Source organism: Carcharodon carcharias, chromosome 25, assembly GCF_017639515.1.
Source record: "Carcharodon carcharias isolate sCarCar2 chromosome 25, sCarCar2.pri, whole genome shotgun sequence".
NCBI lineage: Eukaryota > Metazoa > Chordata > Chondrichthyes > Lamniformes > Lamnidae > Carcharodon > Carcharodon carcharias.
The window spans coordinates 590,429-605,662 of NC_054491.1; the positions used below are offsets into that span (position 1 = coordinate 590,429).

The 15,234-nt window shown below is 41.6% G+C and overlaps 1 protein-coding gene across 4 annotated transcripts in view; it reads left to right on the forward strand.

Moving 5' to 3' along the window:
- The window catches only part of LOC121269611 (beta-galactosidase-1-like protein 2), a 106,460-nt gene that overhangs the window by 20,205 nt on the left and 71,021 nt on the right, over window positions 1-15,234 (forward strand). For 3 of the 4 annotated variants that reach the window (XM_041174321.1, XM_041174322.1, XM_041174323.1), the window contains exons 4-10: window positions 911-1,006; window positions 3,921-4,029; window positions 5,103-5,195; window positions 7,552-7,633; window positions 8,315-8,376; window positions 9,620-9,701; window positions 14,353-14,490. In XM_041174321.1, coding sequence (XP_041030255.1) covers window positions 911-1,006; window positions 3,921-4,029; window positions 5,103-5,195; window positions 7,552-7,633; window positions 8,315-8,376; window positions 9,620-9,701; window positions 14,353-14,490 — 662 coding nt within the window. The remainder of the gene's footprint in view (window positions 1-910; window positions 1,007-3,920; window positions 4,030-5,102; window positions 5,196-7,551; window positions 7,634-8,314; window positions 8,377-9,619; window positions 9,702-14,352; window positions 14,491-15,234) is intronic. The other variant, XM_041174324.1, reaches the window with a different exon arrangement.

Here is a 15,234-nt window from a genome sequence, read left to right on the forward strand (position 1 = left end):
AGTGCCCTAACTACCATCTCCGGTCAGGTTAGTCAATGAGACACAGAACCACACAAAATCTTCATGTTTCAAATCATCCAAGTTAAGGGAGAAACTTAACGGAGCGATATCTGCAGTCAAACTTACCACTGACTTGGTTCTGTAGAACACTCCTGATCTTAACCAGCTAGCCACTGGGGATTCCATTATGTATGCATATATCCCATTATATTATAGTCATAAATGATTGTTAGTGTGTGTTATGAAGCAGTGTTTGGCTTAACACTTATGTAGGATTTGTGAATGGACATCGTGCAATAGCATTACAGCAACATCTAAATATACTCTAAGCTCTTTGTAAAGCCCTTTTTGTAATAAAATCAATTTGTTTGTGACAGTGTATTTGATTCATTTATTGTAATATATATGATTGATACTTTAATTGATGTCTTTAGCGCACTCTATTCCCAATTTTTTTCTTAATCCTAAATCTGATTTTTGTGCAACTATTATTTTTGGTTGGCAAGGTTTCTGACTCACATTGAAACCTAACATCGTAATTAACAACCTCCAAACCAAAACTACTAAGAAATCCACATAAAAAGAAAAAATAGTGCATTTTTGTAGCGTCTTTCCTGACCTGAGTACGTGCTAAAGTGCATTACAGAAAGTTAAGTACTTGTGATAATATCCACAATGCTGTAATATAGAAAATATAAGTTGTTTTCAGCTGTCTAGTTTGAAATATATACTCTTTTTCCCCATATGGGCATTCTTCTTTAGCACAGCTATGTGGGATTATAGAGGATGTAGGATAAGGAGCCACTGGTGAATGCAGGGAATAGAGCTCATTCATCTCTAAAGATACCACAAGTTCACCACTTTGTTCAAAAGGTTCAAGTTAAGTATTTTTAAGTATTTTCTCTCACAGGGCGTATCTCAGATTGGCCGACGATTTGGGTTTATGGGTCATTTTACGTCCTGGACCATACATCTGCTCGGAGTGGGACCTTGGTGGTTTACCCAGGTAAATGCAACAGGAATTGGACACACGGTCACACGAAATCTGAGTGTTTTAAATCATCCAGCTAAAAGAAAGAAACTTGATGCAGCAATATCTGCAGAACCTTTGCTGACGTTGCTGAAAATAGGTTTATGTTTCCAGCCATCAGTATGAATGCCGTCCTTGCTGAGGGTTAGATCTAAAAATAGGTTACAGTGTGTTACAGGGTAAGAATATATTGATGGGTTCAAATCACCTCCTAAGCTGAGGGAGCAAAGCTCAAGTTGCGATAATTAAAATTTATGTCTGACGTTTAATGCTTTAGGAAACACTGCAGAATGTGCATAGTATAGAAATGTAAGGACTGTGTGCTAATCTTTACAAAATGTGGATGTGGATAAGTCCAAAGGACAGGTAAAAAGTATGTGTTTATCCTCTTCTCAATGTCTTCACTGAATTAGCAGGAGAAACCTTGCTTTTTAAAAAATGCTGTTAAAGCCATGTGAAGACCATTGCAGAGGAACCTATGCAGCATCACACTATAGGGTCAGGGATAAGAACAAAAGATGAGTTGTAACTTTTGGACTCAGAAGAGGTGTTGTTCATCTTTGAGCAGGAAGAATTTTGGCTTTTACCACGATGACATGGCTGGCATTAAAATGTTTTTCTTCTTTTGATTCCTAATTTATAAAGTTATGCAATTAATTGTACTCTCTCTTAAAAGACATCAAAGTAGAAGAATGTCCAAGATTATTACAACAAATTAAATTCTAATCGATAAATGTATCTGTGAAGCATGAAAAGTCTACGATTATCATAGTGTATGGATGGTGGAACTATTAAATGATTAATTTTTGGGGTGGGAGAAAACACGGCTTTAACCAAAGTTGCTTATTCAAGAGCTCCACTTGTTGGCTAAGTTTAAATAACACTCTAGAGATTTCTTCAAATGAACCAATTAATATGCTTTGTGTCAGGTTTTATCAGTGTCATCCCATTAATTGTACACTGAAGTGACCATTTTCTGTTCCACTTGATGTCCCCTGGCTTTGCAGATAGTAAGTTGCAACCCAGTGTAATCTTCTCGTGAAGTGATGTGAGGAGACGGAGGATAATTGAAGCAGGGCGAGTGGGCATATTTCAGTTCTCATTTTGAAGTCGCACATTCAACTCCGTTTTATATTTCCACTACAAGTTCTTATATCCATATTTATGATTGAAACTGACTCTGTAAACAAGACTCGATTGTGTTTCATCCTTTTGTCAGTGGTGGCTTTGCAATGCCTTCACTGGGAGCAGGGAGTGTATAATTTACAAATTAATAGTTTGTAATAGTTTACAAAGGTACTTTCATTATAAATTATTATGCCCACATTATCATGGCAAAAATTGAAGCAAAGTGCAAATTGACCTAAGATTAGTAATACACTATGTATTTTTCTAGTAAACTTTTAAATCGGCGTACGGTTCTGATATTTTCTGTCGACTTGCATTCAACCAGGCTAAGCATCCTTGAACCTGTTGAGGCTAGACATGCCTGGGAAAGGGCTGTGCTATTTGGATTACAATTGTTAATGTTTCCATGTAAAATTTTTCTGCTCACTGTTTTACCTAAGTTATTGCTTGTTTAGTGCACAAGAAAAATTTGCATAAATTAATCAGTGTAAAGAAAAGACGGTTGAGTTTCACTCTATAGTTCTGCTTCATTCAATGTTTAGCACAGGCAAATAAACACCTTTAATTTCTACAGATAGTTATGTAATCTGGTGGTTTTCACAATATGTGGAGAGCATTTGTCCATATGAGGAGAGTCCACACATGGTTTACAGCTACATTGATATCTAGATTGAGTGCAGAATTGATACCCATGACCAATGTTTAGCTTTGTACACGTGGTATTTATCTTGAAGCAAGGCCTGCACAGTATCCTCCAGGCTAATGTGCAGCTGTGCACCTGCGCTGTTTAGGAACATGCCTGTCACTAATTGTGATCAAATGCCTATACACGTTTTAGAAACATAGAAAATAGGAGCAGAGGTAGGCCATTTGGCCTTTTGAATCTGCTTCGCCAATCATTATGATCATGGCTGATCCTTTTATCTCAACACTGTACTCCCATGCTCTCCCCATAACCCTTGATGCCTTTCGAGTCCAGAAATCTATCTGTTTCCTTCTTAAATATATTCAATGACTTGGTCTCCACAGCCTCTGTGGTAGAGAATTCCACAAGTTCACCACCCTCTGGGTGAAGAGGTTTCTCCTCATCTTAGCCCTAAATGGTCTACCCTGTATCCTGAGATTGTAACCCCTTGTTCTAGACCCTCCACCCCCACCAGCTAGAGGAAATATCATCCCTGTCAGAATTTTGTATGTTTCAATAATATCCCCTCTCATTCTTCTAAACTCCAGTGAATAGAGGTTTAGTCATCCCAATCTGTCCTCAAATGACAATCCTGCTATCTCAGGAGTCTGATGAAACTTCACTACACTCCCTCTGTGCAAGTATATCCTTACTTAAGTAAAGAGATCAAAACTGCACACAATACTCCAGGTGTGGTCTCACCAATGCCCTGTACAGCTACAGTAAGACATCCTTGCTCCTGCATTTAAGTCTTCTTGCAATAAAGGCCAACATACCATTTGCCTTCTTAACTGCTTGCTGCACCTGCATGCTTGCTTTCAGTGATTGGTGCACAGGGGCCCCCATTTCCCAGTCTATCACCATTTAAATAATACTTTGCCATTTGTTATTCCTACCGAAGTGGATAACTTCAGTCTTATCCAGGCTATACTGTATCTGCCATGTATTTGCCCACTCGCTCAAGCTGTCTAAATCGCCCTGAAGCCTCTTAACACCCTCCTCATTGGTTAAAGAAAACTGATCATCATTAGATGGTTAATTAATTCCACTAAAATTGCAATATGTTTATTTCTTTAGTTGGTTGCTGAGAGACCAGAACATGAAACTGCGCACGACTTATGTCGGGTTTACTGATGCAGTCGATGATTTTTTTGATAATCTGATTCCTAAAGTTATCCCCTTTCAGGTGAGTTTGACCAGTTCATTACTACTATGACTGTACAGCTAAGACTCTAAAAATTGCTATTGATGTTGCAGACTTTATTAATGTTCCTCTATTGTTTGGAAATAGCAAACTGACGTTCGAGCAACCAGCGTTTGTTCTGATCAAGGTATTTGTGATTTGCAACCTGTTGGACATCAGCATAAAACATCCTTTTATGCAGACGATGTACATCACTGATCTGGTTGGTTTCCCCCCCCCCCCCACCTCCCCCCACCCACCCTTTACTCCTTTTTCAGGATAATGATTAACTTCTTAAAATTCATAGCGCTAAGGCAGAAACCTTGAGTTGATACCATACATCCCCACATGATTTTAGGGCTTTTCTACAGTAACCTTTCCTGGTCGATATCCAAGAACTCTTGCTACAAGCGTATGTGTCAGGATATTTTCTTCGTAAATCTCTTGCTCTCTCCACATTCTCTTCTATAAGATCCTCCAAAAAGCCCACTTCTCTGACCAAGCTATTGGTCGCCCCACCTAATATCTCCTCCTTTGCCTTGGCATCTATTTCTTTGATTGTGTGAAATCCTTTTGACGATTCATCCAATTCCTTAATGTACTTTAGGAAAGGAAACCTACTGTCCTCACCTTTTCTGGCCTATATGTAACTCCAGTCCCACACCAATGTGGCATTGTAGCAAGCCATTTAGCGATATCTAACCACTATTAGTGGTTTAGGAAGAGGGTCCACCACCACTTTCGTGGGGCAACTTTGAATGGGCAATAAATGCCAACCTCACCGGCAATGCCCACAAAGAATTAATAATGAATAAATAAATGTTGTGGGCGAGAACTGGATCAGGTTTGGCAGCAGATTTGTAGATGGCCAATGTTCCTTATCTAAGCTCACGATTGAAGGGCAGTCACTTGGACGAAGTAATGGAAGGTGCCCGATACCATGGCGCTACCCTGTAAAATGTCAACACCTCCAGACTGGAGAAAATTGACAGAAGAAAAAAGGAAAACTACTGGGATTATTAAAGATGAGTTTTAATCATTAAAGTAGCTTCTCATTGTGTTTTCTTGACTTGCAGTACAAGGAAGGAGGTCCAATCATTGCTGTACAAGTAGAAAATGAATATGGTGGCTATGACAAAGATCAGAAGTACATGAATTTTGTTTATGAGGTAATGATGTTTGCTATTTAATTATGTGAATGAAAATAATGTACCGTAATGTAAGTTTAAGTCTTGTTCCTCTCTCTCAATCCATTCAGGACCATTCTCTGGATAAACAGGTGAGGGTGGGAGTTGGGGGGGGGTGTGCGGGGAAGGTGAATGACCTGGTCCTAGGCCTCTGCTAATTCCACTCTGGTAAAAGCTTCTAGGAAGAATTAAAAAGTATCTGATGGTAATCTGTGACTTTTGTACTCACATTGCCTACTTTTGGGAGAAATCTAGGGTCCGTTGCCGGAGGTCACTGGTAATGGTTGTTGGCTTAGTACAAAGAGGAGAAGAGTCAATTCTCTCTTAACTCTAAATTCGCTTTATTCACGTCGTTAGGTCATCTACATAGAGCTTATATGTCTGGTTAAATATAGATGTGCAGTTTATAGCAGTTTTATACCCAAAACTAGGATCTAAACGCACACCCACTAGGTTTCTCTGGCACTCCGAGTGGTCACAGAATCTAAAAGCTAATACCTGAAAAGGAGAGCTAATGCTGGCCAGGCGTTCCGTTCTCTCTCTCTTGTGTCTCTACATTGCTGACGTAAGTTCTTCCGCTTCTGCGATGGTTGGTCTCCGGAGTTCTCACTGGCTCCACGCCTGAAATTCTTTATTCTTATTCTGAAATCTTATCTCTCCAAGCTGTGCTGTCTCTCTCCCGTTGGTTTAGGCTTGCTTGCCTTGTCCGTGGCATCTTCTCATTGGCTTTGTCCCAAGGACTTAGGTAGCATTACCTCGTTACTCCTTTCCTAAATAAGGACTTGTATCTTATCTCATACCCTTTTTTCTTCAAGAAACTCAGCTACTTCAAACCGGTTCCAGCCAGCTCAGGCCAGTGACTGGAATCAGGTTACTTCAGGTCAAAAGTTGCTTTTGCCTGTGTCAGCAGTTCGGCTGCAGCCCCTGGCCAACAGGTCAGTGGCCCATTCTTACAGGTTTTTTTAGGGTTTAATGGCCAGAGACCATGAGCAGGATTTTCCGGTCCTACCCATTGTGGGACAGGAAATGCCTACCCAAGGTCAATGGAATTTTTGCTGGTCCATCAAATTTTCTGTCCTGCCCACAATGATTCTTGTGGCGGGCAGGTCCGGAACATTTAGGCACATATTCAGGACTGATGTTAGGAATCACTCCTTTAGATGAAGGGTGATTGGCACAAGGAATGGTCTACTGAGTTGGACAGTGGAAGCAAAAGCTCAGAGTTATTGAAGAGATAGTTGGTTTTCTGAAGAGCAAATCATCAGTTTTTGTAGAAGGATGAGCTATGTGAGTCAAATGACCTTCCTCATTTGCACTAATATTTGTCATTCCAGGCTGAAAGAGTGGTGTGTAGTAGGGGGAGGATATTTGATAAACTGAAAGGCATTTTTTTCTCATCCTTTGTGCCATTATGTCTCCTGGCCTCTACTTGGCATCCTGGATTTTGCTGTATGGGAAACAGCACAAGTCTGTTCCCTACATCTTGGATGCATTATTCAACTATTATAATTCATACATGCTACAAAATACTTGGCATCTGTGTGATATTCATACTAATGAGAATGGGACAAACATTGTCACGCTGAAGAGCACCCCCTTCATTAGCTTGAGTTGATGGTGCATCATCTTAAATAGATGAATGCTTATGTTGAAATGTTGAGAAAACTGATGCTTTGCAAGTATGCTAAGCATTTATGTGCTGCTATTGCTATGGTTAAAATGAGTGGATTTGTGAATTGTAGCTCCAGCAGGAGGGTTATGCTCACAGGTAGCACTGCTTGGAAGTATAGCCAGTTCTCCAACCTGCTGGGATTGGTGAATTTGCCTGGTGCTGTTGACTCAATATAGTTCCCTAACCAAGGGTAATATGGCTCAGTGCCTGTGTGTTTACATCTGCAAGACTACTTACCTTATCCCAACGGCCCATGGATTGTTAATGTTACTGATGACCGATAGTCAGTTCCCTACTAATGCTAACTGTTTGAACATGTGATTTAAACATTTTTGTGCTGGTTATACTGGAGCAAAATGTGAGGTAGTCCTGCACAGTCTGTCTAAATTTGGTTCAAGTGACTTCGCTCACCAGTTATACATCCATTTCACATTGTTCCAAATTATGAAGCATAACTCGCCACCATATATGCTGTTTGTTTACAAGGAGCAAATCTGAGCCTCCAGCAATATGCGTGATCATCCCTAAAACCATTAAATTTGAAACACTGACTACATTGCAGTAGCAGAGAATATATTGCATGTATTGTGCAGGCCACATATTTGATGTTCTTGTTGGCAGTTTGAATAAACAAACCCAAAGTCATTTCTGTTTTGATCTTGAAAGGCCCTGTTGCACAGAGGGATAGTAGAATTATTCATGACTTCAGACAACAAAGATGGACTAAGTAAAGGATCAGTCGCTGGAGGTATGTACCATCCTGGGGAATTAGCATGATGAATTATTTCATGAAAATTTTAATAATTATTGTGCAGAGAATAGAAGTTGAAATAAAAATGGTACTTCCACAGTTATTCATGAAGCAGCTTCAGTTAATTTTGCTCTGGCACAAAAACTAATCCTGGGACTTAGGCTCTGAAGGCTGGAGACTGATTGCAGTCCCAGCCCTGACCACTACAGCTTCTGGCGCTGCATGGACTAGAGAGCTGTCGGCCAAACAGATTGTCCGGCAGTTCTCTGGGGCAGGACTTCTTCCCAAATGAAGGGTGGAAGTCCCGCCTCTGGCCATGTAATGAATGTTGGAGTGTTAAACGACTGTGGGGTTGGCTATATCAGCAGTTCTGATGAAGAGTCATTCGAGCTCGAAGCGTTGGCTGTGTCCCTCTCCGCAGATGCTGTCGGACCTGCTGAGTTTTTCCAGGTATTTTTGTTTTTGTTCTATATCAGTGGGGATGTGTTCCCCACCGACTCTTCAGATGGTGGGAAGGGTATTCCTGCTATCCTAAAAATCCTAACCCATGTTGTACACATGATAAACACATTCTATACACATGGAAACTTTTCCAATGTACACTGTTATTAACCTGTAAAGTCAGGAGAAAAAAATAAATGTCCTATTTGTACTAATTCATTATGATACACTTTACAGCTTTACCAACTATCAACTTTCAAAAGATGGATTCTGGAATGACACTTATGAAAGGTCTAGAAGTAAGATTGTTTTTATATATTCTCATTACTTGGTGAAAATATTTATTACTTGCCAGGATCTGCAATATTTTTAACTCAGAACTTGCAACTGTCCTCTGCATCCCATTGTTAAAAAGGGGTGAAAAAAAGGCAGTGCCAGGCAACTGGATGAGTATTGCTGAGTTCAGAGATGCTGAGATGTAAGATTTCAGCTCTCAGCTACAGGTCCCGGTACCTCTGCAGTTCAGTGCTTTTCAGGGAGTCACTGAAGTGCTGGCAGGAAGGTTGAGTACCAAAGTAGAATGTTTTAGTGCAGCTGTGGAGAGAGTTAACTTTTCAGGTTGGTATTGGGAGTACTTAAAGATGTAACGTTTAATCCAGCTAAGGAAGGGTGGGGGTTGGCAGGTGAGAGGCGAACCAAGAACAAAGGGGGAAGTCTGTGATCATTTGAGAGATTAAACAGCAAAAGGGATGATAGTGAAAGGTAAAAAGAGATAGCAATGGGACAAGTAAAGGAACAAATATGGGCCTAGACGTGTAAAAGTGAAAAGCAGAAGGGCCAGCAGCTACCATCCATAATTGAAACCTGTATTAGTTGTAGTGCTACAAGCATGATACAGCTGTTACATAATAATGTAAAACTGCAAGGTCAGATTAAACTTGATTATTTTAATTGGTCATAGCCCATTATTGTGACCACATTTAGAAAACTACAGAACCTAAAGGGTCAAGGTTGGATGCTTGGGTTGCGTCATTCTCTGCCAGATAATGTTAGGAATGCTATAATTAACCTCAGAGCCTTGGGCTACAAAGGGTAAAACATCTACTATAGATTGCTGGCAAAGGGTGCATGCGGTGGGGTGAATGTGTGCAAATATGTGGATTTCCACTGTGAACAGGTTTGGGTTTGGTTGTGATGCCTTCCACAGTCAAATAATGTGCCAGTGTTCACTCTTTAAGCTGTCAAGTGGGACTAGGTATCGCAGAGTAGTCAGCATTATGGAAACATATCTCACTAGAGTATTAGCACTTTCATGAAAGAAAGAGGGGAAGAAGGTTGAATGCTAATAACTAGGGAGGCAGGATATCACAATCTCTAAGTAATTGCTTGTTAATACCTGGTGGTGTTGCTTATGCTAACCCCTCTCCCTCTCAAATTCTGCCTTTGTGTATTCTATCTTACAAGTGATCTCTTCCTGTGCCATAAGTATTTCTATGTATTCTTCCACTGTAACGTACCCAGCCTTTTTCTCTCCCTTTGTAGCCTGGCAAACCTAAGATGGTGATGGAGTACTGGAGTGGCTGGTTTGATCATTGGGGAGGTCACCATCACATCTATCAGAAAGGTTTGTTTGTTTGTTTGTTTGAGGTTATTTTTGCAAATCATTTTGTCCTTTTTCCTCCTTTTCGTTGGTTTTATTTTAGTAAATAATTTATTCTGCAGCTTCACTTATCCACAATAATTATTGTGAAGGTTGGAGTTGGCTGAAAGCAATTTATTGTTAGTTTAGCCAGGGTTTTATTTTTATGCATTTGGTGTTGACCTATTTGTCATGATAATAAAGCCCTTCCAAATCTTTTCCCTGGTAGTAATAACATTAGCGGCAAATTGCAAACTGGTTGTGGAAATAAAATGTGTGAAATTAACTCTTCAGTCCCTCTCGTGATTTTTTAATATTATTTTACAGTCTGCCATCAACATATCAAGAACGCAATTACAGTGAGATTTTAAACAAATCTTGACAGCACTGATGAATTAGCAAACCCCACTAGAATTCTTAAACAGCAAGACAAATGCAGTTGCCCCAGCTGAGATCAGTTGCCCCAGTTGAGTGTAAGAAAATATCCAAAAACAGCCCCTTCACTTGCGTAATAATTAACCATGTGAAACACTCTTAGGGTCTTCAATGACCTGAACATGAAAGAAATGATAAGAACTTCAATTTATCATCGCGTCTTCGCAACCACAGGACATCCCAAATCATTTCACAGTCAATGAATATTTTTTAAAATTCATTTATGGGATGTGAGCTTCACTAGCTGGGCCAGCATTTATTGCCAATCCCTTGTTGCCCTAGAGGAGGTGGTGTGGAGTTGCCTTCTTGAACCCCTGTAGTTCATGTGGTAGATACGCCTACAGCGCAGTTAGAGAGGGAGTTCCAGTGACCCAGTGACAGTGGCAATATGTTTCCAAGCCAGGATGGGAAGTGGCTCGGAGGGGAACTTCCAGGTGGTGGTGTTCCCATACGTCTGCTGCCCTCGTCTTTCTAGATGATAGTGGTTGTGGGTTTGGAAGGTGCCGTCCAAGCAGGCTTGGTGAGTTCCATTTTGTAAATGGTACAAGCTGCTGCCGCTGTGTGTCGGTAATGGAGGGAGTGAATCTTTGTGGGTGAGGTGCCAATCAAGCGGGCTGCTTTGTCCTGGTTGGTGTTAAGCTTCTTGAATGTTGTTGGAGCTGCACTCATCCAGGCAAGTGGGGAGTATTCCATCACACTCCTGACTTGTGCCTTGTAGATGGTGGACAGGCTTTAGGGAGTCAGGAGATGAGTTATTTGCCACAGGATTCCTAGCTCCTGACCTACTCTTGTAGTCACAGTATTTATGTGGCTAGTCCTGTTCAGTTAATTGCACATTTTGTGTAGATTGACTGTTGGAATGTAGGGAACCTGACAGCGATTTTGCACACAGCAAGGTCCTACAATAAGAAAATGCCATAATGATCAGGTAATCCATTAGTGAAAAAACAAAAACAGAATTACCTGGAAAAACTCAGCAGGTCTGGCAGCATCGGCGGAGAAGAAAAGAGTTGACGTTTCGAGTCCTCATGACCCTTCGACAGAACTTGCGTTCGAGTCCAAGAAAGAGTTGAAATATAAGCTGGTTTAAGGTGTGTGTGTTGGGGGGCGGAGAGATAGAGAGACAAAGAGGTGGAGGGGGGAGTGGGGGTGTGTGGTTGTAGGGACAAACAAGCAGTGATAGAAGCAGATCATCAAAAGATGTCAACGACAATAGTACAATAGAACACATAGGTGTTAAAATTAAAGTTGGTGATATTATCTAAACGAATGTTCTAATTAAGAATGGATGGTAGGGCACTCAAGGTATAGCTCTAGTGGGTATTTTTTTATATATAATGGAAATAGGTGGGAAAAGGAAAATCTTTATAATTTATTGGAAAAAAAAGGGAAGGGGGAAACAGAAAGGGGGTGGGGATGGGGGAGGGAGCTTACGACCTAAAGTTGTTGAATTCAATATTCAGTCCAGAAGGCTGTAAAGTCCCTAGTCGGAAGATGAGGTGTTGTTCCTCCAGTTTGCGTTGGGCTTCACTGGAACAATGCAGCAAGCCAAGGACAGACATGTGGGCAAGAGAGCAGGGTGGAGTGTTGAAATGGCAAGCGACAGGGAGGTTTGGGTCATTCTTGCGGACAGACCGCAGGTGTTCTGCAAAGCGGTCGCCCAGTTTACATTTGGTCTCTCCAATGTAGAGGAGACCACATTGGCAGCAACGGATGCAGTAGACTAAGTTGGGGGAAATGCAAGTGAAATGCTGCTTCACTTGAAAGGAGTGTTTGGGTCCTTGGACGGTGAGGAGAGAGGAAGTGAAGGGGCAGGTATTGCATTTTTTGCGTGGGCATGGGGTGGTGCCATAGGAGGGGGTCGAGGAGTAGGGGGTGATGGAGGAGTGGACCAGGGTGTCCCGGAGGGAGCGATCCCTACAGAATGCCGATAAGGGGGGTGAAGGGAAGATGTATTTGGTGGTGGCATCATGCTGGAGTTGGCGGAAATGGCAGAGGATGATCCTTTGAATGCGGAGGCTGGTGGGGTGATAAGTGAGGACAAGGGGGACCCTATCATGTTTCTGGGAGGGAGGAGAAGGCGTGAGGGCGGATGCGCGGGAGATGGGCCGGACACGGTTGAGGGCCCTGTCAACGACCGTGGGTGGAAAACCTCGGTTAAGGAAGAAGGAGGACATGTCAGAGGAACTGTTTTTGAATGTAGCATCATCGGAACAGATGCGACGGAGGCGAAGGAATTGAGAGAATGGGATGGAGTCCTTACAGGAAGCAGGGTGTGAGGAGCTGTAGTCGAGATAGCTGTGGGAGTCGGTGGGTTTGTAATGGATATTGGTGGACAGTCTATCACCAGAGATTGAGACAGAGAGGTCAAGGAAGGGAAGGGAAGTGTCAGAGATGGACCACGTGAAAATGACGGAGGGGTGGAGATTGGAAGCAAAATTAATAAATTTTTCCAAGTCCTGACGAGAGCATGAAGCGGCACCGAAGTAATCATCGATATACCGGAGAAAGAGTTGTGGAAGGGGGCCGGAGTAGGACTGCAACAAGGAATGTTCCACATACCCCATAAAGAGACAGGCATAGCTGGGGCCCATGCGGGTACCCATAGCCACACCTTTTATTTGGAGGAAGTGAGAGGAGTTGAAGGAGAAATTGTTCAGTGTGAGAACAAGTTCAGCCAGACGGAGGAGAGTAGTGGTGGATGGGGATTGTTCGGGCCTCTGTTCGAGGAAGAAGCTAAGGGCCCTCAGACCATCCTGGTGGGGGATGGAGGTGTAGAGGGATTGGACGTCCATGGTGAAGAGTAAGCGGTTGGGGCCAGGGAACTGGAAATTGTTGATGTGACGTAAGGTGTCAGAGGAATCACGGATGTAGGTGGGAAGGGACTGGACAAGGGGAGAGAGAAGGGAATCAAGATAACGAGAAATGAGTTCTGTGGGGCAGGAGCAAGCTGAGACGATCGGTCTACCGGGGCAGTTCTGTTTGTGGATTTTGGGTAGGGTTAGGGTAATCCATTAGTGATGTTGGTTGAGGGATAAATATCGACTAGGATAATACTGGGACAAACTCCCATGCTTTTCAAAGTAGTTTCATGGAATCTTTTATGTCCACTTGAGAAAGCTGACAGGACCAGTCTCACCTGAAAGATGGCACTCTGACATTGCAGTACTTCCTCTGTACTGTTGTGACGTGTCAGTTCAAGCCTGCAGGGTGGCTTAGGATAGAACAGGGATTGAACTTGGGTCTGTGAGAGTTGGGCCACTCATTACCTCATTTATTGGAGAAATGTTTTAATTTTTAAAAGAAAATCTGTTGGCATAGAATTTTACAGCATAGAGGGAGGCCATTCAGCCCATCAAGCCCATGCCAACTCTCTAAAGGCACTCTCCACCTAATTTTATTACTCTGCTGCTTTGTCAAATATTTATCCCTTTCATTTGCAAAAGCTTTTATAGATTCTGCTATTCCCCCCGCCCTCCCCCTCACAATTTCTGGTCAGACAATCCATGTCCTTCTTCTTACCCCTTTTTTTTCTTTTCTCTGGTCATCAACAGACTCCCAATTTCTTTATCACCTGATTCTTGAACAGTAGTCCAGCAGTATTTTCAAGGAACAGCAAATACTTACTGCAAGGAAAAAGACAGCTGTGTATTTTTCCTGTTTGGCCAGATGTTCAGTCATTGTAGTAATGCTACCTGCAAAAAGTAATGGTTAGGCGACACCAAGATCTATCTCTTTGAAACCTGTAGATTGTAGGAGAAATGGAAGACTGATGAACGGGAGCAATTGCATGTGTTTAAACGCCTAGGAAAGAATGATTTAGAGGGTGCAGACAGGCAATGAATCTTAGAGGATAGTGTATTTATTTATAGCTTAGGAGGAATAAATGAGAAAAGTTAAGGGAAGCATCAATCTTGGTAGTATAGATAAAATGGAGCTAGGCGAACATAATTACAACAGAAAGAGGTAAAGTTGGATCTCCTGTCAATAATAGCAGCATTAATCTGCCTGCATTTCTTTTCCATACAAATGTAAGTCTTGTACATCAGTAGATCTATGTTTCTCTGTTAAGTTTCCTTTACTTCTGGCTATACATATAGCAGAGCTATTATGTACTACAGGAGCAGGTTGTGTTTGAGTCTCAATGGATATATTTCTTTATCTCACTGCATGAAAATGCTACTGTTTATTTCTTCTGCAGGAATATTGAATACCATTGCGGCACTTTTAAACAAAGGGGTTTCCATCAATCTCTACATGTTTCATGGAGGAACTAACTTTGGCTTTATGAATGGTGCTCAGGACTTTGGCACCTATATTGCTGATGTCACCAGCTATGGTGAGTACACTTGAGATGTCGCCAGATTTTCCTCAATTGTTTGGCAACTGTTCCTTTTAGGAGGTCAAAATCTTAATCGATTCTTCAAGCAAATTGCAGCAGTCAGTCTTTGAAGCTTCACAGCCAGATGCAGGTACTTAACAGATTAGTTGTAGTTTCTCCATTTAATGAGTGTTATTAGAACAGGATCGCATTTTCAATCAGCTTAATGGGAAATCAGATAACCATTTGTAGATGTATCTGCAGCAAAAGTTACTACATGGCTTTTTAAGCATCTGTTTACTGTTGCGATTAGTGCAGTCAAACCAGAGACCTGAAGAAGAGTCATACGCACTTGAAACATTAACTGTTTCTCTCTCCACAGATGCTGTCAGACCTGCTGAGTTTTTTCAGCATTTTCTGTTTTATTTCAGATTTCCAGCATCTGCAGTATTTTGCTTTTTTTTTCAGAGACCTATCCTGACTTGTAGGGCTCAGGGTCACATTGGGAAGAGTATTTTGCAACTCACCCAGCAGGCGAGGCCTGTGCTAAGAAAGTGAAATGGTTTACAATGAATACAGAGGCAGTAATATTAAGTAAAGGTGTTCAATGGGAGAGAATTTAATTCAATCTGGTAGCACAAAGTGAATGCATTTGTGTAAACTTCCTGAAATCCATTTGATCATCTTTAGTTTGCATGATAATTTGGTGGTCAAATGTCATGCGACTTTACCTGATCTGTAAAGGAATCTTAAATAGAAAAC